We start from the raw sequence: 22,728 nt of genomic DNA on the forward strand, positions 1-22,728 counted from the left end.
GCACCAACTTGTCTCAGGAGATTGTCGTATGTTTCGAGGTGACAACGAAACAAAATTAATATTTTAAAACGAAACTTTTCACTAAAAAGATGCTTAGAATTTTAGAAAGGCTATGAAAACACGGTATTTTGTGTCAAAACAACATAATATTGTTTCTAACTGCCTTTAAAATATTCCTGAAATCGCCTCCAACGCTTGAAGCTTACTCCTGACAAAGGTGCGTACTTATTTTACTCTGCTGTAACGTATATGCGTTAAACATTTTCGTGATTTAGCTCATATCGCGTTACCTGAAATTAGCAGCGCGGCTGCTGTCCTGTTGTATTCGCCCCACGTGTTTCACTTAACTGGTCTAAAGATGCGCAACCTTTTCACGCATGACTGATTGCTAACAAAAACAAGCGATAATAGTTTTGTCTGTAGCGTCATAATAATAATGCTGCAAGTAAGCCATCATGTAGCATGCAAATATTACAGGCATCACTAAAGCCGCTAAAACGCTTGGCGAAAATTTAGCACAAGACAAACCAGTCGGCCATCTTCTGGCTTTGGGTAGGAATACATAAAAAGTTAAAGCAAAAAGTAAAAGTATCGCATTGTGAATAGCCTATATTTCAATGAGCCAATCAAATTAAGGGAAATGTCTGTTCACGGTGTAGAGAGAAGATATCTTCAAATTGGCGGTGGTGTGTTATGTATATATGAGCCCGTATCGTGAAGAGCAGGCGTTGTGTATATGTTTGTGACTTATTGAAATTTTGCCTAAAGGATATGCAATCCATCGGCATTGACAGTACCAGTTATATCCTAACACGAGATCAGTCAACGGAACGCAATGCAAACCTGCACAAACAAACAAAAAAACTTAACAATTCAACGACATTGTTGACTGGATTCCTTTACGTTGATAATATAAAGCTTTCTTATAAGTTCTGCAGTCAAACAGTTCCAGAAATAATGCAATTTCAAAAAGACATGTAGAAAAGTCTCAAGTGCGAGGGTTAAAACAGTTGCAAAAAAGGCATGTTTTCTTCAACACATAATAGTAACGTCGCGTAGTTCATTACAAACGCGTTCATTTTATTGGTTGACAATCAACTGCATATATGCTGAGCAAGTTACAGAAAAAGCACATAAAGCAACACAAAAGAAGCGCGGTAGCCTATATACAGTCGTGGCCAAAAGTTTAAGACCAAACCTCAAATTTCGAGAAAATCAGTTCTCCATTCTATTTCTTGTCGTTTTTTTTGCTTATTTCTTGCTAAACTATATATAAGAAAACGTAATAAGCATTTATATTGTATTTTGCATCAAAATCTCAAATTTTTAATATTTGATGTGTCCTACTTTCGCTTTGATGACGGCCTTGATTTGTCTGGGCATACTTTCGATTAAATTTTTGAAAAGTTCTTCAGGAATTTCACGGATCCAGACTAATTTGATTGCTTCAATTAGGGAAGGAATACTCGAGGGATGCTTTTCAGCTACTTTATTCTTGAGAAAAGTCCAAAAGTTTTCGATAGGGTTAAGATTGGGACTGTTCCCCGGCCACTGCAGAAGAGTAATTTTTTTAGCCCTAAAAAACTCTGTTACCATCTTTAAACGATTGCATAGGGATCCATCTTGCACAAAAATAGTGCACTCATGCATCGAAATGTGCATTATTGTGCAGTTGTAGCTTCTCCTTCATTAAGTTCAAGTATTTTGGCCGTTCATCGTGGTTCCTGGTTTTAGAAAAAGGAGTTCCGCTGTACCTTTGGTCGAAATGACTCCCCATATCATCACACCTGGTGGATGTTTCATCGTTTGCCGGGTATACTTTTCATCAAATTGTGTTCCTGAGGGTCGACGGACATTTCTTTTTCTTGCACCAAACTGTTGGACACTTGATTCGTCCGAAAATTAAACTTTAGACCATTGGGAAGAAGTCCAGTCTGTGTGCTGCAACGCAAACAGGTGACCCTTCTTCTTCATCGCTGGTGTAAGCCTCGGTTTTCTTGCTGGTTTTTGTGACTTCAGATATAATTCTACAACTAAACGGCGGCTAACAGTTCTCCTGTTGATTGGAATACCAGCTTCATTTACATTGACCCTGATTTGTTTGGCTGAACATGTTGGAGACTTCACCACTTCCCTTTTCATGAAGGTGTCATCTCGAGGAATTGTTTTTCAGGGACAACCACTGCGTTTTGCATCAGCATGAGTTCCTGATTTTTTAACTTTCACAATTACTTGATGCTCAGCAGTTTTACTAAATCTAAGCTGCTCACCAAAGTGACATTCTGTGCATCCTTCCCTGTGGAGAACAACAATTTGACATCGCTGAACCTCAGAAAGAGAGCACCTTTTACCCATTTTAGGCAGATAAATAATACAGAAAAGTAATCTCTACTGGCTAATGTTCAATTGATATTCGCTCAATAATGACTGATTACATCAGATTCCGACCCAGAATAAAGATAATGCAACTGAAACAATATCTGATACAGTATTATGAAGTAATACAAAAAACGTCATAAATCAAGTGTGGTCTTAAACTTTTGGCCACGACTGTACAAAACTACTTCTGGGAAAATCAATTGTCTTTGTCTATTTCATTTCAACGTTATTGTGCCACTTTGTGACGTCACACACGCAACTTCAACTGACGATCTCTTTTGCCTGGAGATGTCTCGATGGTTTTCACGGTGAATGCAAATAAAATCTTCTGATGACTTGAAAGTTTTAACAAAAACGAAACGTTGCTGTCCCAATGGTTGTCATAGCAACTAGGAAAACATTTATAAGATGCGATTGCATGGTGTCTCAAAGAATTATTGGTGACAAACGCTAGTCTTCGCAAGCCATCAAGTTCAAGCTATCAATGTTGATTGACAAAACATTTGATTACATTTAAACATAGAAAGAAAAAAAAGTCCAAGCAATTAATCCAAAGGCAACTAACTAACAACAATTCCGCATTACAAAATGGCTTAGGGGTCCACAAATGACACGGCAATGTAGCGAGTCCCCTTGGTAGTTTGCAACCCCTCATGGTAGTGTGTGAGCCGGCCCGGGTGCACTAGAGCGTGTCCTTTCGGGATGCTTGTGACGGAACAATTGTAACGCAAAAACCTGCAGCCTCCTCCCTGTGATATATATCATTACATTGTAACATAAGATTTCGTAGTTAAAAAATGCAATACGGGGTTGTTTAAATACCATAGGACGCTCTTGTGTGTTGGTCAGAACAGTCAAAGTGCCTTATACACTAACAAAAATAAATATCACATATTAACATTGGGAGTCACACAGAGAGCGAAGAAAGGCAAGAAAATGAGGTCAAATTGCACTTGAGTAGTCCCTGCGTGTGTTCAGGACTAGCCGAAGTTGGCTCAGGGGTAGAGATACTCGTAACATTAGCTCCACTTCCACACCCAGGCTGGTGGTCGGAAGATACAATTAATCAAGAATTCCATAAATGCATCATCAACACTCACTATTTTCTCCAAAACGTTGAGAGGAACACAGCGCTTCATAAAGTATACTGCGGTCGAGCATGATTGTTAAAGCGACGAATAGCGCTATCGTGTTACAACTAAGTGTTGTGGCAGTTGTGGCAACGCACAGTGGTGTTCAATACACGTATTGTCGCGTGCCTATTGTGTCGCCACATAGAAAAAAAACTTCCCACACGACATTGAAAGAGCCACCGAAGCTGCCTGACAATGCCTCGCTAGCACTGTTGGTAAATAATTAAGATTTCACAAATAAACAAAAGATTTTTGTAATTGCTTTTAGCTGTAACTCAAGTCGTTGTTGTGTTTACCTTTACAGTACAAATGTTAAAATGAACAAATTCTATAAGACATAGCCCAAGAGCAAATATTTAGGATTGACTAACATACAAAAAGAAAGCTTCTATCCACTAAGACTGTCTGCTTTGTAAAGCGCTGAGGAGCAACGCATTCTGCTATGGACACAGTGCTATATAAAAACAAGCATTATAATTATCATTAAGCTCTTGCAATAACAATTGACAGCACAGTTATATCGAACGTAAGTAATTAAGTCTGCTTTACCTCATAATCGACTTCATGAGTGTTTAAAGCCAAATTCATGGTCCACGTGGAGGAGTCATGGTGCGGTCGGAGGAAGGATTGCTCGCTTGGTTTGTATCTCACCACAAACATCATGATGGAATGCGCCTACAATGACGTCAAGTTGCCCAGCAATTTGCATCCAGCCAGAAAAAATTGCCCTTGTTACAACGACGCAAAAAAGGCAATTTTTGCTGACTGAATATCACCCAGACGCAAAACACGCTGTGGAATGCTAAAGTCAAGTCTAACTGTGGAATCTTCCATGCTTCATCATTTCAATGTTATCTTCATATTTTGTCTTGGAAAAGTTTAAGATCACTTGGGTGTTTAGAAACTATAATTTGGGCAAACTAGCTCAATACTGTAGTATGAAGGTAGACCTGACAAGTGCATCATAAATCAGGATGCTGATTTAACTTTAATGACATATCAACGGAACATACAACTGAAGATGCCAACGATGAAGAGAAATGCAGAAGTCAATGCAGACGACTGATCGACCCTGATGTTTTGGGATGAAAACCAGACTTCTTTGAAGCAAAACGCAGAGAAAGACATATCAATACTGGCGTATGGCCAATTTGCAGCTTCTGAAAAGGCCCTTTTTGAGATTACGAAAGTATGGAACAGATATTGAATAGAAGAGTTTGGAAGGCAAACAATACACACAATTTTCATTCCATTTCATAGCATTTCCTGCCCTTGCATGTACGCAATGGTTGTGGAAATGAGACTTAGAGCACGATAGTGTACAAACTAAAGTCAAGTTCCAGCACAGCCAGCAATAGGTATGTACTTACCCAAACAGCAAATCAGTCGCTTTTGACATTAATTCAACGTTGAATCGATGTAAAAACGACGTTTGCTGTCTGGGTTAATATTTTCCAACATAGTAAAAATTGATTCAGCATCTAGCAAACTTACGATGAAGTTAAACTTGGCAAGAAACCTTCTCAGAACATGTAAAATAAGCCTGTTTCCGTACCACCTTTATTAAACTGCAAGCACCTGGTGCAAGAATCGAACCAGCATACCTTAGTATAGAAACCAGGGTAGACCTTCTCGACGATTTTCGTAGGATAGGTGGCAAGCATGTGTAGCCACTCCTTCTCATAGCCGACTTGATTCATATGAATGTCAACCGTTGGTACGTTCTCGTAGCCTCCAGCCAGTCTGGTGTCCTGCATTGCCACGTCGTACGTCACACGTTGTTGCGTAACAATGTTAGTTTCGAATGGCACTTTCTTACGTTCAGCTGGTGATTTTTACGTATTTACTGAATAAGACTATACAATTGCGTCACAAATCCACTATTTTTGTCATAGAAACTTGGTTAAAATAGTGACCTGATTCTTTCCACCCGACCATTTGCCGTACGTTTCCATGACGTCAACAAATGCGTCAGCAGCGTGTTCGGTCATCAGCGGAAACATATAAACGTCTGGACAGGGTTGTTTTATCTCGAAGTCATCCACAATTTGATTCCAGAAATCCGGGTGAATGTATTTCTCCTCCCAGTCCTGGAGAGCAAAAAACGACATGATGAAAGAGCTACAGGGGAAATCGTCCATATATTAAAGTTTGCACCAAAAGAAATTTAAAAGTATAAACACAAAACGGAGTTTAAAGCAAAATGAAAATGTTAGCCAAACCTTGATACTTTTGTCTACTAAAAATGCCATTTTTCAACGTATGGGGTACAACTTTACAACCATGGCACAATGGAATTGTCACTCACTGTCGGGTTATCCTTGATTTGCCACAGATCTGGTTGGACTTGCTTCGTCTTGACATTGTCAGTGAACAGAAGCCGACCGAAGGATTCCTCATTGGTGACAAACATGAACACGCCCTGCGAGGCATCAAGTGATTGTTTACAATGCACTGCACGCTTTATCCTATAACGCACAAAACGAGCGTTTTCATTTTGCTTTATTGAGATGAACTAAAATGGATCCGACATCGGATAACAAGGAGGTAAACACCGATTTAAGGCCCAGTGTTGTCAGTTGTAGCCTCACCACAGCAGGCCATAAGTAGCTGAGAAAAGTGCGAGTAACTTTTAAAGTGTCAATATCCTAGTGCTTTCAAACACAATCAACTCGGCTTCGAATATAAATCATAAAATTCATTATTACTTGATAAAAATAATCTCAGTCAATGCTATTGTCATAGACAAAAGTTACGTCACATATCACTCACATCATCACGCAGATGAGCACAGTAAGCCATGTCGGGGTCCAGATCGTCATAGCTGTAGAGTTTCACTTTCTTTTCTTGGAAATATTTCAGGGTTTCCCCTTTTGTTAAGTACAATGCGTTAATAAAAGGGACGTTCCAAATTCCTCTGAAATGAGAGAAAAAAATCTTGAATAAAACGCATTGAACTCATCGGCTGCAAAATCTTATTGTGACGTAGAAACTAAACGTAACAAAAGCACTGCACAGGAAATTAGTTACCAACAAACACATTGGTTTTTGTTGCAATACAAGCTTAAGTGGACAACAATAGTATCAGTGATACCATAACCATTGTGATGCTATAGGTACATCGAAAAGCTAGCCCTCATTTTTAGTCAAACCAACACGACTTGTTAATTAAATCTTCTCAAATCAATGTTGAGGTCAAACTATCGAATTATTCATTTTCGAATTGTATTCAATATTTTAGCAGCCATCTTTTCTAGTATTGTGCATTGAGTAAGATATGCTTTACATGCAATATTAATACATAAAGGAATGAAAGGAAGGCTACTATACAGGATTGCCATGTCTATATACACTGTTGTGGCATATATCGGCATGCAAATATCCCAAGGCAACGTACTGTATGAAACATAGACGCAACATGCATAATAATTAATCCATCACTCACGTTCTTTCCCCGTTCACAATGTCAAGGTAGTCATCGGATCTCGCATAGTAGCCGTCCATGTTTATAGCTCCCCAAAAATTGCTCCATAACTTGCCTTCTCGCTTTACCAATGGCGCCACCATCTGTTAACAATAAGGAACGAAGTCAAAAGCTGGATGGCGCAACATCCTGCAATGTCTCAAGAATGTGACTGTGATTGGAAAAACATAAAAATCATCTTACCTAACAAAACAACATCAATATATCGCGTACGTTTTTTGTGCATTGAGTTGTGTCTATCAGCCGCAGGACTTAAGTTCCAGTAGATGTTTAATCACAGCAAAACGAAAGAGCAATTGGGTGTAAAACCAAATCAGAAAAAAACACCACTAACAGAATGAATATACTGTACTTGGCGCGATACCTGCTTATTTTTCGAGATAAGAAACTTTATAGTTTTTGGATTTGTGATTTGAACGTTTGAATCGATGCTTAGCTGATAACCGCAAGAGGTACTAACACACTGCTCTCTGAAAAATAAATAAAATTGGCAGAATAAAAATACAAATTAAAAAAATAAAACACGAAGATCGCAACAAGCCTTAGTGCTGAAACATTTGCTTTGAACTTTAAATCCTGACGGGTTGCATATTTACAAAAGGTTCCCTATTTTGTGCCTATCTCGAAAACTGACCAATCAGAAGCTGTATCGCTTTCTTACGTCAACTCATTTGCAAAGTTTCTTTGCGTGATTGCGTCGAGTTCGTAGGTTTTCTCCAGGATTGCCAGTTCTGCGGTTTTCCCCTGGAGTTAGGCTAGTTTTATTTCAAAGTCGCGGAAAAATGTTAGCAGTGGAGTTTTTTCTTGTTTTGTTTTATATTCACAAAAAAAGCTTTGACTATATTCTGGACTTGTTTCATCACTTTCGACGACTGGGCTACTTTTCAGTAGCAGTTGGGCTATAAATTTTAAAAACATCTGGCAACTTTAGTTTGCTCGCTGTTCGTGTCTGCTCTGCTGTCTGGCAGGCTAATCGCTAGGCTAGTACTGTGGCAGGCTACATCTCGTAAGATTTTTGTGTATATCAAATAATCACTGAATATACAATGTGCAGTAATGAACCGTGATGATTATCCAATTCTTACAATACATATTCTTACAATCCAATTCTTACAATTTTAGATTTGGACTATCGGACAAAAAGAAAGCATTTCACCCCTACATCTCATTCCTATATATGTTGCAAACATTTCACTGAAGTTGAAATCTTGAAATTTTGACTTTATAATTTACAAATTTTGACTCATAACTTTCTGCGTTTGCAACCCAAATGCAAAATACAAAGCATATTAGAAATCAAACCGTTGGCGTTAAGTAAGGATATGTTTGTTTTTCTAATGAAATAAAAGAAAAATGTGGAAGACTCAACGACAAAATGAAAGACAAAAAATGGACAACAAATGTATTAGGCAAATAATAGATCAATAGCCGCCTCAAAATTGAATTTTTCGAGCTTTCGCCGAAGCAAAATCAGCGATAATATCTTCAAAATCAAGTTTTTGAACGTAATCTCTTTCTATAGAAAGAATCGATAGAGCTGATAGCCGATCATCATTCATGGTAGAACGTAAATACGGCTTTATCATTTTGAGAAACTCCTCTAGATTTATGACCTAATAAATGTTACTAAAAATTGAACAACAGACAAAGTAGGCTACAGCTATCCAACATCACGCAAGAAGCAACTCGAGCTTTTTAGCTGTTGTTATATCCTTAAATTTTTTAAGGTGTACTAGCTGTCTCTTTGTAAATCATTTTCTTGTTTTACTTTTTATTTATTTTTGCATTACTTCATTTCTCGTGCTGTGTGCACTGTGCAGCCTCATTTTGCCGCCCCTGGCGCAGAGCCAGAACCGCCAAGTGGCTGCTACGCCACTGCAGAGAAGTGCGTTGCATGGAACTTGTCTAGAGGATCAGTGTTCATACCTTTAAACAGGTTATATTGATCTATGGTCACAAAGAGCACGCTCTGCAGGAGCTCGTTGATACCAATAATCTTACCACCTGGCATGATTCAAATGTAAACAGCTGCTCTTCATCCTGCTTAAATATGTCCTGCATATGATTGGAATATGATTGTCATCTTTAAGGATACTTTATTGGTAAGATGAAAACATAAACGTTATGCATAAAATTCATTTACTACAATTTACTTCTTTAAGAAGATACATCAGATGGTATAACATGACAGAGCACAATACCATGCAATAGTGACAATCAAGGAAGCAAGTAAATGATAAGATTGATGATACAAGCAATTTGAACAACGTAATTAATGCTTCCAACACTTTGATCAAGTTTACCCAAGTCAAATATTCTATAATGTAAATATCTACTTTATATCGCCATTTAGATTACACTACGTTTCGTGATATACACAAGTAGATGTAAATATACTTAATCAATGACTAAGACAGTTAATCATGCAAACAGCTATAGGCCTATCCCTTCGTAGATAGGGTGATTACATATTAAAAGTCAGCATTTTGTGTCTGCTTCGTAAAGACGACCTGTATTTAATAAAATATATCACATGTTAAATAAAAGAAATAAAAAATAAGCAAATACTTCTTCGAGATATGGCCATCAAAAATAGTCCGGAATGACCAGGAGATTATGTAGTCAAATCACAACACACTGATAAACAATCTACCCTGCCACAATAAGGTATTGCTAATCAATGAAAATTTGATCTTATTCAATAAGAATACAACAGCAATTTCACCAATACTCACTTCATACGATTGGTTGTAAATAAATGTGAAGTAAGCATACAATAAACATTACAGTACAATACTAAGCACGCTTGAAAAAACTGTTAAGGTGTGAGAGTAGCAATTCCATTGGCTGTGAGGTATAACAAATAACATAGGTGAAATGATGATTGGTTACTGGGTTTTTTTTTTCGGTCATTTATCGGTCATTGACCGATTTTTTAGCAAAATGTCCGAAAAAAATATAGTCAATTCGGTCAAAATGTCCGAAAAAATACGTACGCGCTCAAATCGATTTCAGTGATTGCAAAGAAGCTTCTTGCGCCACTGTACGATTTCTTGTCAATCGGAAATACAAGACGTAGACTTAGTGTTTAAACGTTGATTCAATGTCTTATTATATGTGATAACGCAAATACAGAAGTCAGTCTTCGAAATTAGCGTGGGCAATCGGCACTTGCCGAGGTGATTGCCGACGCAGATGCGTGAATGGCGCATTAGCGTTGGCAATAAAAATGCTGAGGCCACAGGAGCGCTTGTAAGGACCAAAAGATTACAAAAAAAAATAATTTTCTTGGACTACACCAGACTCTTACTATTGCTGGATGTTTTATTTGGGTTACTTCCTACTTCGCCGGCGCTTAGACACGTGCCCAGCTGAGAGAATTGAATCTTTCATAAAAATATCATCCTATTTGCATTGATTCAACGATGGTAGACGTCAAATTAGTCTAAGCATCTACTCCTTATCGCGCCTCGCGACTTTGTGTTGCTCGCAGTATCTCAATTGTGCCGAAATTATGTTAGTGTAAACGTAAATCGAGGCAATCTTTTCGCAGGAAGCTATTAATTTGTTACTGGTACCTGGTTGAGCAATTAACGTTATTTTATGATAATTCAACGCCACTAGATGTCGAATTAATGTAAAACAAACGTAAATTTCTTATTGGGTACTGTTGTTACGCAATATAACCCGCCGGGAAAATTAAATCGATTTGTGTTGCCTCGAACATTGAATCAACCCAAAATTAACTTACTTTCCCCCCGTCAGTTATATAACGTTTATTACTTAACAGCGTGCGTATCGCGTTGCTCGCTTTATCGCTAGTTTTTGGTATTATTACATCACAATAAATCAAACAGTGCGGTCGTGATAGACTACTCTAGTATATATTTTGCTTTTCGCTTTACATGTTTTGGTACAATTTTTTCGTAATAAACGTTCACATGCAATTGCCGAGGCAATTTCAACTTTTGCCGTTTGACCTTGACAATGTTTTTGCAAAAATAAAAATATGTTAATTTCGAAGACTGAAAGTAACGTTTGTCTGTTCTAACTTTTCTCAGATAAAACACGACAACGTTTCTCAGCGAAACTTAATGTTGTAGCTAGTCAGGAAGTGCAAATTTTCGTTTGTATCAGCTACTTCAAAGGAAATATTTTCATCAGAAAAAATGACCGAAATAAATAAAAAATGACCGAATTTTTTCAAGTCATTTCGGACAAATGACCGAAAAGTCTCAGCGAAAAAAAAACCCAGGATTGGTTATCAATGTTGCGCGAACTCTGGAACCGCACCCATGGTCTGAATGCATGCAGTAAATGTCTGTGAAGTGAGCCCAGAAAGGTTTCTTTTTTTCCAAAGTATAAATAGATCTCTAGCTTTTCCCAAGAAGGTCAAACTCGGTTGTTGTTTGATTCCATCAGCTTCAATTGGAAAACACATCTCATCTCTTTTTCGAAAAGCTGAAAAAATACAGTGCACATTAGCAATTTCTGAGTAGTGTACACCCATTGGTACACAACATACAATTTAGACCTACTATCCTCGCTAAAACGAACCTTTTTTGCCTCGAATTAAAGTCAGAAGACGGTGAATAAATGAGCAAAACTTATTTGCTGGGCCGTAATAAGTACTGTTGTCCCTCTACACAATTTCAATCTAATTAATTAAATTTAACAATCAAACTAAAGCCATTCTTTTGATCTTATTCTTACCTTTTGTAGGTGTTGTAACAGACATGATTTTCCACACATTTGCAATTAAATTTATGAAACAGGCAGCATCTTTTTTTCATTTCTTCATCTTTCGGAAATTAAAACATTGGTACTTTCACTGCAGTCTTGCAAGACTTGTACCCACTTTTACAGCTTGTTACACAACACACAAACCCCATTTCACAAATATAGATTATTAAAGCACTGAATTAATCACAATAAAACCTAAATGAAAGATCCGATTAAAACCTTGGATTGCTACTAAAATTTAACATATGTATGTATATACTTTTGTTTATAAATAACTTTCTGGACTACTAACAAGCTAGCCTTTTAGTTAGCCAATATTGATTTACTTCCTACTATAGCCTAGGCCTACAGCTATAACCGTACAGAACCACTTTAGGGGGCAAAATGTGTGCAATTTTAATAAAACATTGCTTAATTCAGTGGCGTATTCTCCATACATGCACTGCATGCCTTACAATTCTGATGAAATCAGAAATCTTTCAAGGACAACGAATTTATGCGTAGAAATAGAAAATGTTAATAGCAGAACCTCCTCGCTCTCTTAATTTCAATATTCGAAACAGCTGTTCATTTTTGAACTTTGGCAACTTTGCTGACCCTGGCAACCAGCCTAGACTATCTGTGGTTTTGTTAGCCAGCTTGGAGAAAGATATTAATTGCACAGGCTTTCTCAAGTTTGCAACGTTCTAACCGCTTTACCAATTGCACAGGTGGTAGGCTACCTGAGAAGCCATGATGCCAGCAATTGCCTAGGTTAGGCTACCAAAGAATTAACATTGCCAATTTGTCAGGCTCAATTTCACTTGCACCAGTAGGCTACCTAGGCTACAGTTAACTGACTAACTTGCTATAACTTCTACATCGAGTGCCAAGAAAATTACACTAACTCATTTTCCATTGATAATTATTTTATGCGCGCTTTCATTCATTTCAATTAACTGACTAACTTGCGAACTTTAACCTACCAGCCTGCTCCTGTACCAGACATTACTAGCAGAAGACCAAAGAAAGAAAACGTAAATGACGCAATGACGTAAGAAAGCGATACGGCTTCTGATTGGTCAGTTTTCGAGATAGGCACAAAATAGGGAACCTTTTGTAAATATGCTGACGGGTTAGAAAATAGTTTGACGTAGTGGAGTTTTTTCTTCCCCTAATTGAGACAAAACAAGTCGGTTAACTTATCAATATGAAATATCACCGGAACCTTTGCAACTTACGCAGCCATATTTCTTGCCGTTGATTGGTCTGTATAGTCATGCGGAGCGATGACGTATACACCCGAGTATGCTGAACGGTAACTCAGCAGAAATTTCGCCAAGATTCGCTCAATATTTTCGTCCTGAAACCAATGATATAATTTTTGTTGAAAACTTTAAACTAAAATGCACGCACCACCAAACAGCGCGAGACAAGTTCCTTGGCAGTGAGTGGATGCTAGAGAGTTGAGGTTACTCATAAAATGACGTAAGAATATTCGTCACATTCTGGAATGTGGCCTTTGTGGATGATAATTTTCTGGCGTTCTGGAATGGGATGTAAAAACTTGTGATTTCAAAACGGTGCCAAGAAAAAGGGTTAACGACCTCTGTTTTATGCAGTGATTTGATCTCTTAAATATCAAGATGCAAAAACTATCGAAAGTCACAATAATCAAACCACGACAGTTTGGTGACAAAACATACGTCATAGGTGTTTGTAAACTCACTGTGACATGAACAAACAGATGGATCTTGTTCTTGGGATAATCCAGTAAAGCGACTTTGTCAAGAAACTCTCCAAAAAATGGGGTGGGGTGCTCCTGAAAGATGGCCACTTGGATGATGGGGAGGGAGTCCTGTAAAGTGGAAAGAACAAGGTGTCACCTTGACAATGACAAAGAATTATGGAATGACGAAGAACAAGTCAATTTTTGAAAAATCAAAAACAATCTTAATGTTTTTGTTGTGAATAGCTCTATCTTGGTATGTTTGAACTACAAAGAGAAGTAATATGTTAAATATAATGTTAAATGTAGTGTTGTTGCTGGGTCACGTCTGTTTATGATTTAACAAAAAGAAGTATTCATTCATTTCTATTTGCTGGCAAGGCCTGGACAACATCTTGCGTCATTAGAGTGGTCCGCCTGTTGGCAGTGAAGCATCCGTTTCTTAAGGGCATTCTAAGTCAGTGTTGCAAATGTTCAAGGAGTTAGTTGATTTATTAAGGTCTTTTTCTTAACATGACACGCTTGAGTCCTGTCATTCACTCACATCTCCCATCTCGTTGATGTTGATTAAATCGTGGTCGCATTTCCTGCATCCGTAGTTGCTATGCCAACCATCGGGAGCGTAGTTGGCGATGTAATTCAAATGGATCTGAAAGATCAAAAGACGTGAGAACGATGGAGACATGTACCGCTGGGACTTTACAATAACGGCATTTAACAAGGCAAACAATAATAGGTGATGATCGGTTGTAAGTTACTTGTAACACCAAATGTTTTGGAAACATGTCTCTTACTACGATCCTACGGTGACGTTGAAAGTCTCATAAAAACCGCATGTGAATGAAGGAAATAGAAAGTAAAACCAAATGGATTTCACGTCCTGTAGTTAAAATTTCACCTAAAAAAACTCACTTACTGTATGTTGCTTGAACTAAACACTTTCAAAGGATAAACGTTTTAAACATGTAACGTTTTTCAAGCAGTCGGTTGGTGATGATTTGTGTTCGTACGTGAGTATAACGCATCAAGTTGTACTACAATATTAACAAAAAGAAATATGTTCCTGCTCATTCAAAACTTCGTCCATCTAATCATTAGGCTTCGGTTTGTCAGTGATAAAATTAGACTTTTTCAGTCCCACACCCACCTTGCTTGGACCATTACCATGTACCATACTTGGGTAGGTGGAATACTTGTTATTCTTCACCCTCGATAAGTCACCTTGCTCAACAACCGACAGTTCACCTGCAGATGACAGGATCACTGTGAGTTTAAAGTAATAATGAAAAAAACAAGCCCTGCCGTTGCGATTTTTTCCATTGCCGTGTCATCAGCATCTTCAACATCTCACCATCCTTAATCAGAAAGCAGACATTGGTGGGCTGCGAAAGTTTTATAAGAATTAAACAATGTTAGTAATCCTTCGTTATAGTATGCAATCTATCCATGAAAGTGCCAATTGTAATTACTTTCCCCCAGAGCGAAAGTGCTGTCTTGCATATTTTGAGTGTAAAATCAAAGATGATTTTTTTTAAATGCAGTTATGCTCGCAACGTTCTGACGAATGAATTCTGAATTAAACCTACACAGTCTGAACAGTTCTAACAAAGATCTCATGGGAAATATTATAAAATGCAATCACTCGTAACAAGGACGTCATAAAATGGAACAATTACACAAGAATTTGTGTAATAAACACGATAAGGCAAACAGAATAGACTTCAAGGCAGGGATCGCCAAACAGCCGATCAACAGGAATTTTGGTCAAGATGGAAAAAATTAATGTTGTTTTATCAGACACGCTCAAATTAATAACTCAACGAATACACTAGCCTATGGGTGCATTACAAAATATCGAAATAATAACCTGGCTTTATTAATGACACGTTTCGTCAGCCGGGACAAATGATTTTTCCATTAGCTAGAAGAGAAGCTTACCCACGCAACCACACTGTGTCCGAATGCAGTGAACACAAAAACGTACAAAGAAATTATAAATACTGTAAACAAAAAGTAAAAAAATGGAGATATAATTTCAATTTATCAGGCACTATTGAGCTACATAACATATATATTATGTATTCCAATGACGGCGAGATACCCGAAATTGTGAGCTGCATACGACTGAATGAAAACACAATACAAGTATGATGTCAAAAAACCGTGTTGACTTACTCTTAGCAAAATTAATGTTCTGTACTAGCTTGCTTGTGTGATCAAGTGTGGCATTCAACTTCGTCTGCGTAGAAGATATATAAAATAACCATCATCATTTAAAAAAGAAGTAAATCTCAGAGCTTTGATCAACAGCTGATTTTGTTTTGCAATTAAAGTATAAGATCAAGTAATACAACAGCGATGATTTATCAAAATGATGCTAAATGTTGCACGGTATTACTTATTAACACACATTAGTTTTGAGTTTTGCAACGGACATTCTCTGTATTGCCTCTTTTCCTTGTTTCTGTTCTGCTACTTGCTTAGTTGGTTGATTTTTCTCATTTATTAGGCTGTAGAGTAGGGTAGGTCTATTAATTTGTTGTTGTACGAGGGTGGTAGCTGACTTCGTCAAGCCAAGTTTTTCGGCGAAATCCCAACAGTATCAACGCCACACTCATCATAATCTGTGGTACATTTCAACTCTGTGCTTTACTTTATTAAGAAAAACTCTGGACCTGCTTATAAAGAATTATTGGCTGAATTTTTGATACTTACATGAAAAAAAAGCAAGCTCAAGTGGTGAACTCAATTTATTAAGAGTTTTTGTCAACTTACTGCGGCTTTTTCAATAAATTTTTATTTCGTAAAATTAATTTTGTTTTTGTCACAGAATATTCACTAAAACTCCAACAAATATATGGTAGGCAACCCTAAAACGCCCATTGCCCACTGCCCAGTCTAGATGATGACCTTGTGAAACGGCGATACTGATAGAGAAAAAAAAGAGTTTTTAATTTGAGAACTCGCTTTGAGCGAGTACTGAACTCGTGACTAGATTCTTTTAACAGTTGCTAGTACAGTAAAAGCCGTTGAAATTCTTTTTACGAGCAGCTCTCTTCTAAGCAGTCAGACACAACAAATTACAGACAACAACGCACCCGGCGTGTGGGACTGAGGTATATCTTGGTATAGTAAAGCTGATCATCGTCCGAATTAGCGACTTCCCATTGGTTGATGGTTTCCCAGAAAACATTCGCATAACCTATGATGCCACCAGAGCAGAGAAATCGCTTTCCAACGGAAACTTCTGGATAATCATCCTGGAATATAAAAATGAGTTAAGGAAAGTCTTCACCAAAGCAGAAACAAAGACAAACTCACAGACGCAATGGCTACATAGTTTAACGGAATGTATTTGTCAAGGCAAAAGCAAAATGTAACAGAATAGTTAATATTACTTGGCAATTTAGTCCTAAATAAACTTTATATATGTCCCCGTGTACAGTGACAAATATGGTCATTTCCAAATTATAAGCTTGTGCTACTTCTTTTTGTATGAGCCTCTGGGGCCGAAGCCCGAAGGTCTCTATCCTTTTACAATACCAGATTCACAATTATAAGCTGAGTAAACGATAAGATCTCAAATCAATATCTTTAGATATTGAGGTCCCTGGGTTAGAAGCGTGGTATACGACACTGCAACAAATAGCCGCTCGTGGTTGAGTACAAAGTGCAACAGAAGCTATAAAAGTATGTCAGCAAACCTCCAGCGAGCGGTCAGGCCACAATGTTGCCTCGGCTGAAAAGATAATCTTCGAGTTGAATTCTTTGAACTTCGAAATAATTTCGTCCTCTCCGGCCATAAAGACGACGTCATAACTACAAACAAGAATTTGCAAGGTAAGGCATAGAAGTATTGGTTACTGATACTGCATTGCAAGAGCAAAATGGCATTGCAAACATTTCAACTGAGATTAGACGATTTAAAAAATTGTTCACCCAGAAATGTTTTTTACAAAGCAACAAAAACAGCGACACAGCGCTGCTCATTTATATCCAGCACTGAAGAGTACAGCGAAAATTATACAACTCCGACGCCTCGATTTATAAATTGCCGACTCCAATTTTACTGAAGTCAGATGTTTGAAGGTCGCTCAATCTTTTAAAATTATTGTCCTTTTAAAATTTAATTTCACTTAAGTTGTGATTGAAACTAAAGCAGCAACTTTTACAAAATACCAACTGCCCTGTTTATATCTTCTTCATAGCAACACACAGAAAATGTTAGTTTAGCACTTGCCTATCAGAAAAGAAAATAATAAGGTCTTTATTATCCTTGTATTTTGCAAGACTTTCTTTTAGCAAGTTGATTTTGAAACCACCTCCTGCTGAGACGCGCATATCTCCACCAAGCCATTCCTTGTGCATGCCAAGCACCTAAAATCAGTTGCACAATAAACAAGCTTGTGCAGGAAAACTATTACCGGTAACTAACACATGGGATACTGTCGGCAGAAAATATAAACCACTGCAAAAGATTAACATTTGGAAATACTGTATCAGGAAGAGAAAGATCAAAGAAGACAAGAGAAACTCAGTACTAAGCTGCTATGGAACTGTTTTTATCAAGATCATCAAGCAAAGTACACACTGGGCTTGGGATCATGGATAATGCAAACATTAATTGTATCATATCACAGTAAAACGGTGGGATGGCACAGCAGATAAGGCTTTCCAATCATGTAATCATGGTTCCACTCTGGCTGATGCTGATTGTTAAAAAACATCGCTCTCCTCTTCCAGGGTGTAATAAAATGGGTGAGCAAACACGCTGAGGGAAAAACGCTAAGAGAAAGGAACTGTCTGCCGCACTCTCATTAGTGCCAAAAGCTTAGTATTGGGTCATTCCATGCCAAATGAGCAAATTTTTTGAAAAATTACACCACATGTCATAGATTTTATTGAAATTTGGCATACTTGTAGATGTCAAAAAAATATTAAGAATGCAAAAAAAAATTTTGAAAAATTTTAAACATTGGTGGAGTTATGGTCGTTAGAAAAATCACCATTTTTGCCTGTTCTGCTTCAGTGATTTTGTCCAATTTCTTGTCATATTTGTAATTTCTTAACCTACGATCATACAATATGGCTGAAAATTGCTAGACATACATTTTAAGACCCAAGGAATCCAAAAATATAGATTGAAAAGTCGTCAGAGAAATGCTTGATATGATTATAAAGGTTTCAATTTGATACATGCATTTTTTGGAGGCCAAAGTTTGGGGGCCTATAAAAAAAATGGGTATAAAAATTAAGAACTGAAATTCACATATTTTATACTTATACCAATACTCTTTCATGTCAAATAAAAAAATTGAATTAATTTTGATTACTACTATGATAAAAGCTAAATTTTCTGACTTGCAAATTTTGTACTTTTTTACACTCATTGTACAAGATTTTTGTTTATGACATCACAATTTACATTATTGTTTGTTGATGACATCACAATCTACATATTGTTTGTCATGACAATTGTTATGTAGCTCATCAATGAATTGAATACTGGTATATAATGCACTTAGACTTAGGTTTAGTGTTGTAGGCCATGCACCATAGTAATATTAGTGGTAACTTGTAGAGTTAATTAGTTACTGTACTCTTTTAATTGTGATTTCAATTTTAGGTTGTCCTATTAGTAATGTATTATTCCTAACATACTCGACAGATCTTGCAACCAGGAAATCTACTTTTCCCACTGTTCAAGTGTTCAAAGCCCATCTATCTGCTTGAAGCAGAGAAATGTTAATGTTCATAATAAACATGTTCATCTGTTTCTGCAAGTCCACCAATGCCCACAAACCCACTGCTTCTAGCAAAGTGAATTTTATGGCACAATTTCTCCATTTTTTTGCAATGCCGCATTGCTGTGATGAATAATTGTGTTATTGTAGAAGTAAAACTAATGTAGTGCTAATAGGACAACCTAAAATTGAACACTAAACCTAAATGCATTACCAGCATTTAATTCATTCATGAGCTACATAACAATTGTCATGACAAACAATATGTAAATTGTGATGTCATCAACAAGCAATAATGTAAATTGTGATGTCATAGACAAAAATCTTGAACAATGAGTGTAAAAAAGTACAAAATTTGCAAGTCAGAAAATTTAGCTTTTATTATAGTAGTTATCAAAATTAATTCATATTTTTTATTTGAAATGAAAGAGTATTGATATAAGTATAAAATATGTGAATTTCAGTTCTTAATTTTTATACCCATTTTTTTTATAGGCCCCCAAACTTTGGCCTCCAAAAAATGCATGTAGCAAATTGAAACCTTTATAATCATATCAAGAAGTTCTCTGTCAACGTTTTAATTTACATTTTTGGATTCCTTGGGTCTTTAAATGTATGTTTAGCAATTTTCAGCCATTTTGTTTGATCACAGGTTAAGAAATTAGAAAGATAATAAGAAATTGGACAAAATCACTGAAGCGGAACAGGCAAAAATGGTGATTTTTCTAATGACCATAACTCTATTAATATTTAAAATTTTCCAAAAATTTTTTTGCATTCTTAATATTTCTTTGGCGTCTACAAGTATGCCAAATTTCGATAAAATCTATGACATGTGGTGTAACCCATTTGCTCATTTGGCATGGAATGACCCTATTATAAGAACCTTATCTTATCTCCCCGATGTTTGGATAAGTATGGGACTCACTTTTTCCCTACAAGGGCAACACACTGAATACAAATACAAGTAGTCAAATGTTATTTACAAAATACAACGTTACTCACCAAAACTTCTAATCCAAATTTATCTAGTGACTCTTTAAACCTCTTGTAGCCATCTGTTTCATCAGTTGCCACAGTCACAATAAGCAATTTAGGGGTTTCTGAAAAGTGAAGGTAATTTTTAAGATAAAATATTAACAATCGTCAATAAAGATAAAAGTTGTTGGTTATGATATCAATATCTGTAATCTACTCTAGACCTATGTAATTCAAGTCAAGACGGATGTCAAGTTAGGAGTTAATAAAATGTATGTCATGGCACTTTGCTAATTTTTGTGAAATTGCAGTATATATAGTATATATATACTGATGTATTAGTGGAACGAAGGATTTATGCATTACTAACATTTTATGTTATATTATAAATGTGATGCATCAGAGACAATACAAAACAACAGTAGCTAACCATATTACTTCCTCAATTAATCCTCATACAAAAACTAGAAAAAGATGCATTTACAATATTGCACTTTCTGATGTATAACACACGACTGAAACTGATCAAGGAAAGAATTTCATACAATTTACTCACCTTCTTCACCATTAATGATTGTACTATGAAAGTAAACAAAATAAATAAAATATAAAGACAACAATTTTAACATGATTAAAAATGATTATATTCTAAAACAGCATAAAAATTGAGCAGTTTGTTTCAAAAATTGTAGAGTAATGAAAAAACAGAGCTGGTGTACATTGTACAAGTCTCCACCATGGTTCAAAATGCTATGACACCACTTATCAAAATCAACCAAAATACAGCCTGATGAAGTGTTTTAATAGCTTCTTCACAACTTTACCTTTGTTTTGCTATTTTTTAACCGTAAATCCTAAAGGTTAGGGTAGGCTATAGGATGAGAAAATGGCATAAAACAGAATGAGTAATTATGGCATAAAACAGCTTTCGATTAGTGGAATGCTATTCACACACTAACTATAGCCTATTTGTTGGTTGATTCTAATTTATCATGTTATAGCATTTTTGGGAGTTGGTGTACAAATCTCCGTCCTGGTAAAAACAGGCTGTGGAGTGTAAATATAGCCTCAATAGCGTTGCCAGATAAGGAATTCTGCCCTAATTTGAGAAAAGTTTAAAGCTGTTAAAGATAAAAACTTATATTTTGGAATTTTTTTTAGTCCTGGGCAAAGATCAAAACCCTAACCTTATTCCTAATTCTAACCCTTACCTTTTAACTTTTCCTAACTTTAATCCTAACTCTGGTAACACCTGATTGTAACCATGGCAATAAGTGAGTAAAAATAGCCACTTTGTAAAAAATACCATATCATAGACAGGAATCGTCCAAATATATAGGGTAAAACTTTTACATTACTGTTTACACACTTCAACCCATGAGTCTTGGTCGATTCCTGTCTATAACGTCGTGGTATTTTTACCAGAGTGGAGACTTGTATACCAGCTCCCATTTTTGACCAGGGTGAAAACTTGTACACTAGCTGCAAAAAAATTGCTAATAATGGTAAGTACTTCTTGCGCCATTTCACCATCCCTTTTGGGCCATTTCAACATCTCCCTAAATAACATTACTCTAGCATCAATACACATGATTTGATGCCAGACAATGGCCAGAATAGGTTTGAAGCTACCAGAAACGAGGCCTTTTCTCTATGCCTCAACATTAGGAAACCACCCAACAATACTGTAGGAAGCCACCCGAAATTTTGATTTCTTGCCTAAGAGGCAACTTGATCATACACTGCCTATTACTAATGAACCTAACTGGGGTTTTTCTTTGGGTGGCAGCTGACTTTGATGACTTTTTGCTACCACCCTTGTTGCGTGAATTATTTCTGTTTATTCATCTAGTTTATATATTTTTGTTTATTCGCGAACAGAACAAAAATAAACTGATATCACGTTGAGGCATAACAAAAAAGGCCAGCTTTAAACCAATGAGAGCCGTAAGCAATCTTAATACATATCAACTACTTCAACAATGGTTAAAAGACTTGATTTAACTCCGGCAAACGTCTGTTGCCTATGCCTACGTGAGATTTTTGCGACAGTGTATGATGAGATTACTGCGTTGACCAGACAGAGCGGAAACAAGCAAACAAAAAACATTGGGCCTGTGTTGCCAGACTCCAGTTTGCTTACGACGCCATCTCAAACCCCAAATTACACCATTTCACCTAGAATTACACCAACGCCCTAAGTTTTATCCTAAAAAAAAGCGTTGTTAGAAAATTATAAGGAATAACAAAAATCACACAGTTACATGTACAACACAGCCAATACAGTGTGATAGCTAGGTGGAGAAACTAGAAGGTTAAAATAAAAATAGTCAAGTCTGGAAGCTTAACTTTTTGCATAAAGAATTTACGAATAATTAATTGGTTGATTGGTTTTGAATCTTTATCCTCGGACTGATAAAGCCTTGATTGGTTATTCCTGGTAGTTACGCATACTTTTGTAGAGGCTCTTGATGCGAGGTGTGTTATTGACAGAGTGAAGTTTACGATTGATTGATTCTTCTTCTTCTTTAGTATGAGAGGTTGTTTTTTGGACTAGGT

At 36.7% G+C, this 22,728-nt stretch overlaps 1 protein-coding gene across 1 annotated transcript; it reads right to left on the bottom strand.

The window, feature by feature from the left end:
* Positions 1–414: 414 nt before the first annotated feature.
* On the bottom strand, positions 415–20,819 carry LOC145765673 (procollagen-lysine,2-oxoglutarate 5-dioxygenase 1-like). The gene is made up of 18 exons (XM_082577491.1): positions 20,726–20,819; positions 20,197–20,294; positions 17,688–17,824; positions 17,152–17,266; positions 16,546–16,707; positions 15,623–15,686; positions 14,595–14,692; positions 13,992–14,096; positions 13,448–13,576; positions 12,960–13,081; positions 7,361–7,466; positions 6,958–7,079; positions 6,285–6,429; positions 5,821–5,934; positions 5,429–5,602; positions 5,117–5,263; positions 4,062–4,187; positions 415–3,128 (listed from the first exon to the last, which is right to left on the bottom strand). Exons 1-18 carry the CDS (start codon positions 20,796–20,798, stop codon positions 2,973–2,975), a joined length of 2,193 nt encoding a protein of 730 aa, XP_082433617.1. The 5' UTR covers positions 20,799–20,819; the 3' UTR covers positions 415–2,972.
* Positions 20,820–22,728: the final 1,909 nt, after the last annotated feature.

The sequence above is a fragment of the Aplidium turbinatum genome, chromosome 2 (assembly GCF_918807975.1).
Source record: "Aplidium turbinatum chromosome 2, kaAplTurb1.1, whole genome shotgun sequence".
NCBI lineage: Eukaryota > Metazoa > Chordata > Ascidiacea > Aplousobranchia > Polyclinidae > Aplidium > Aplidium turbinatum.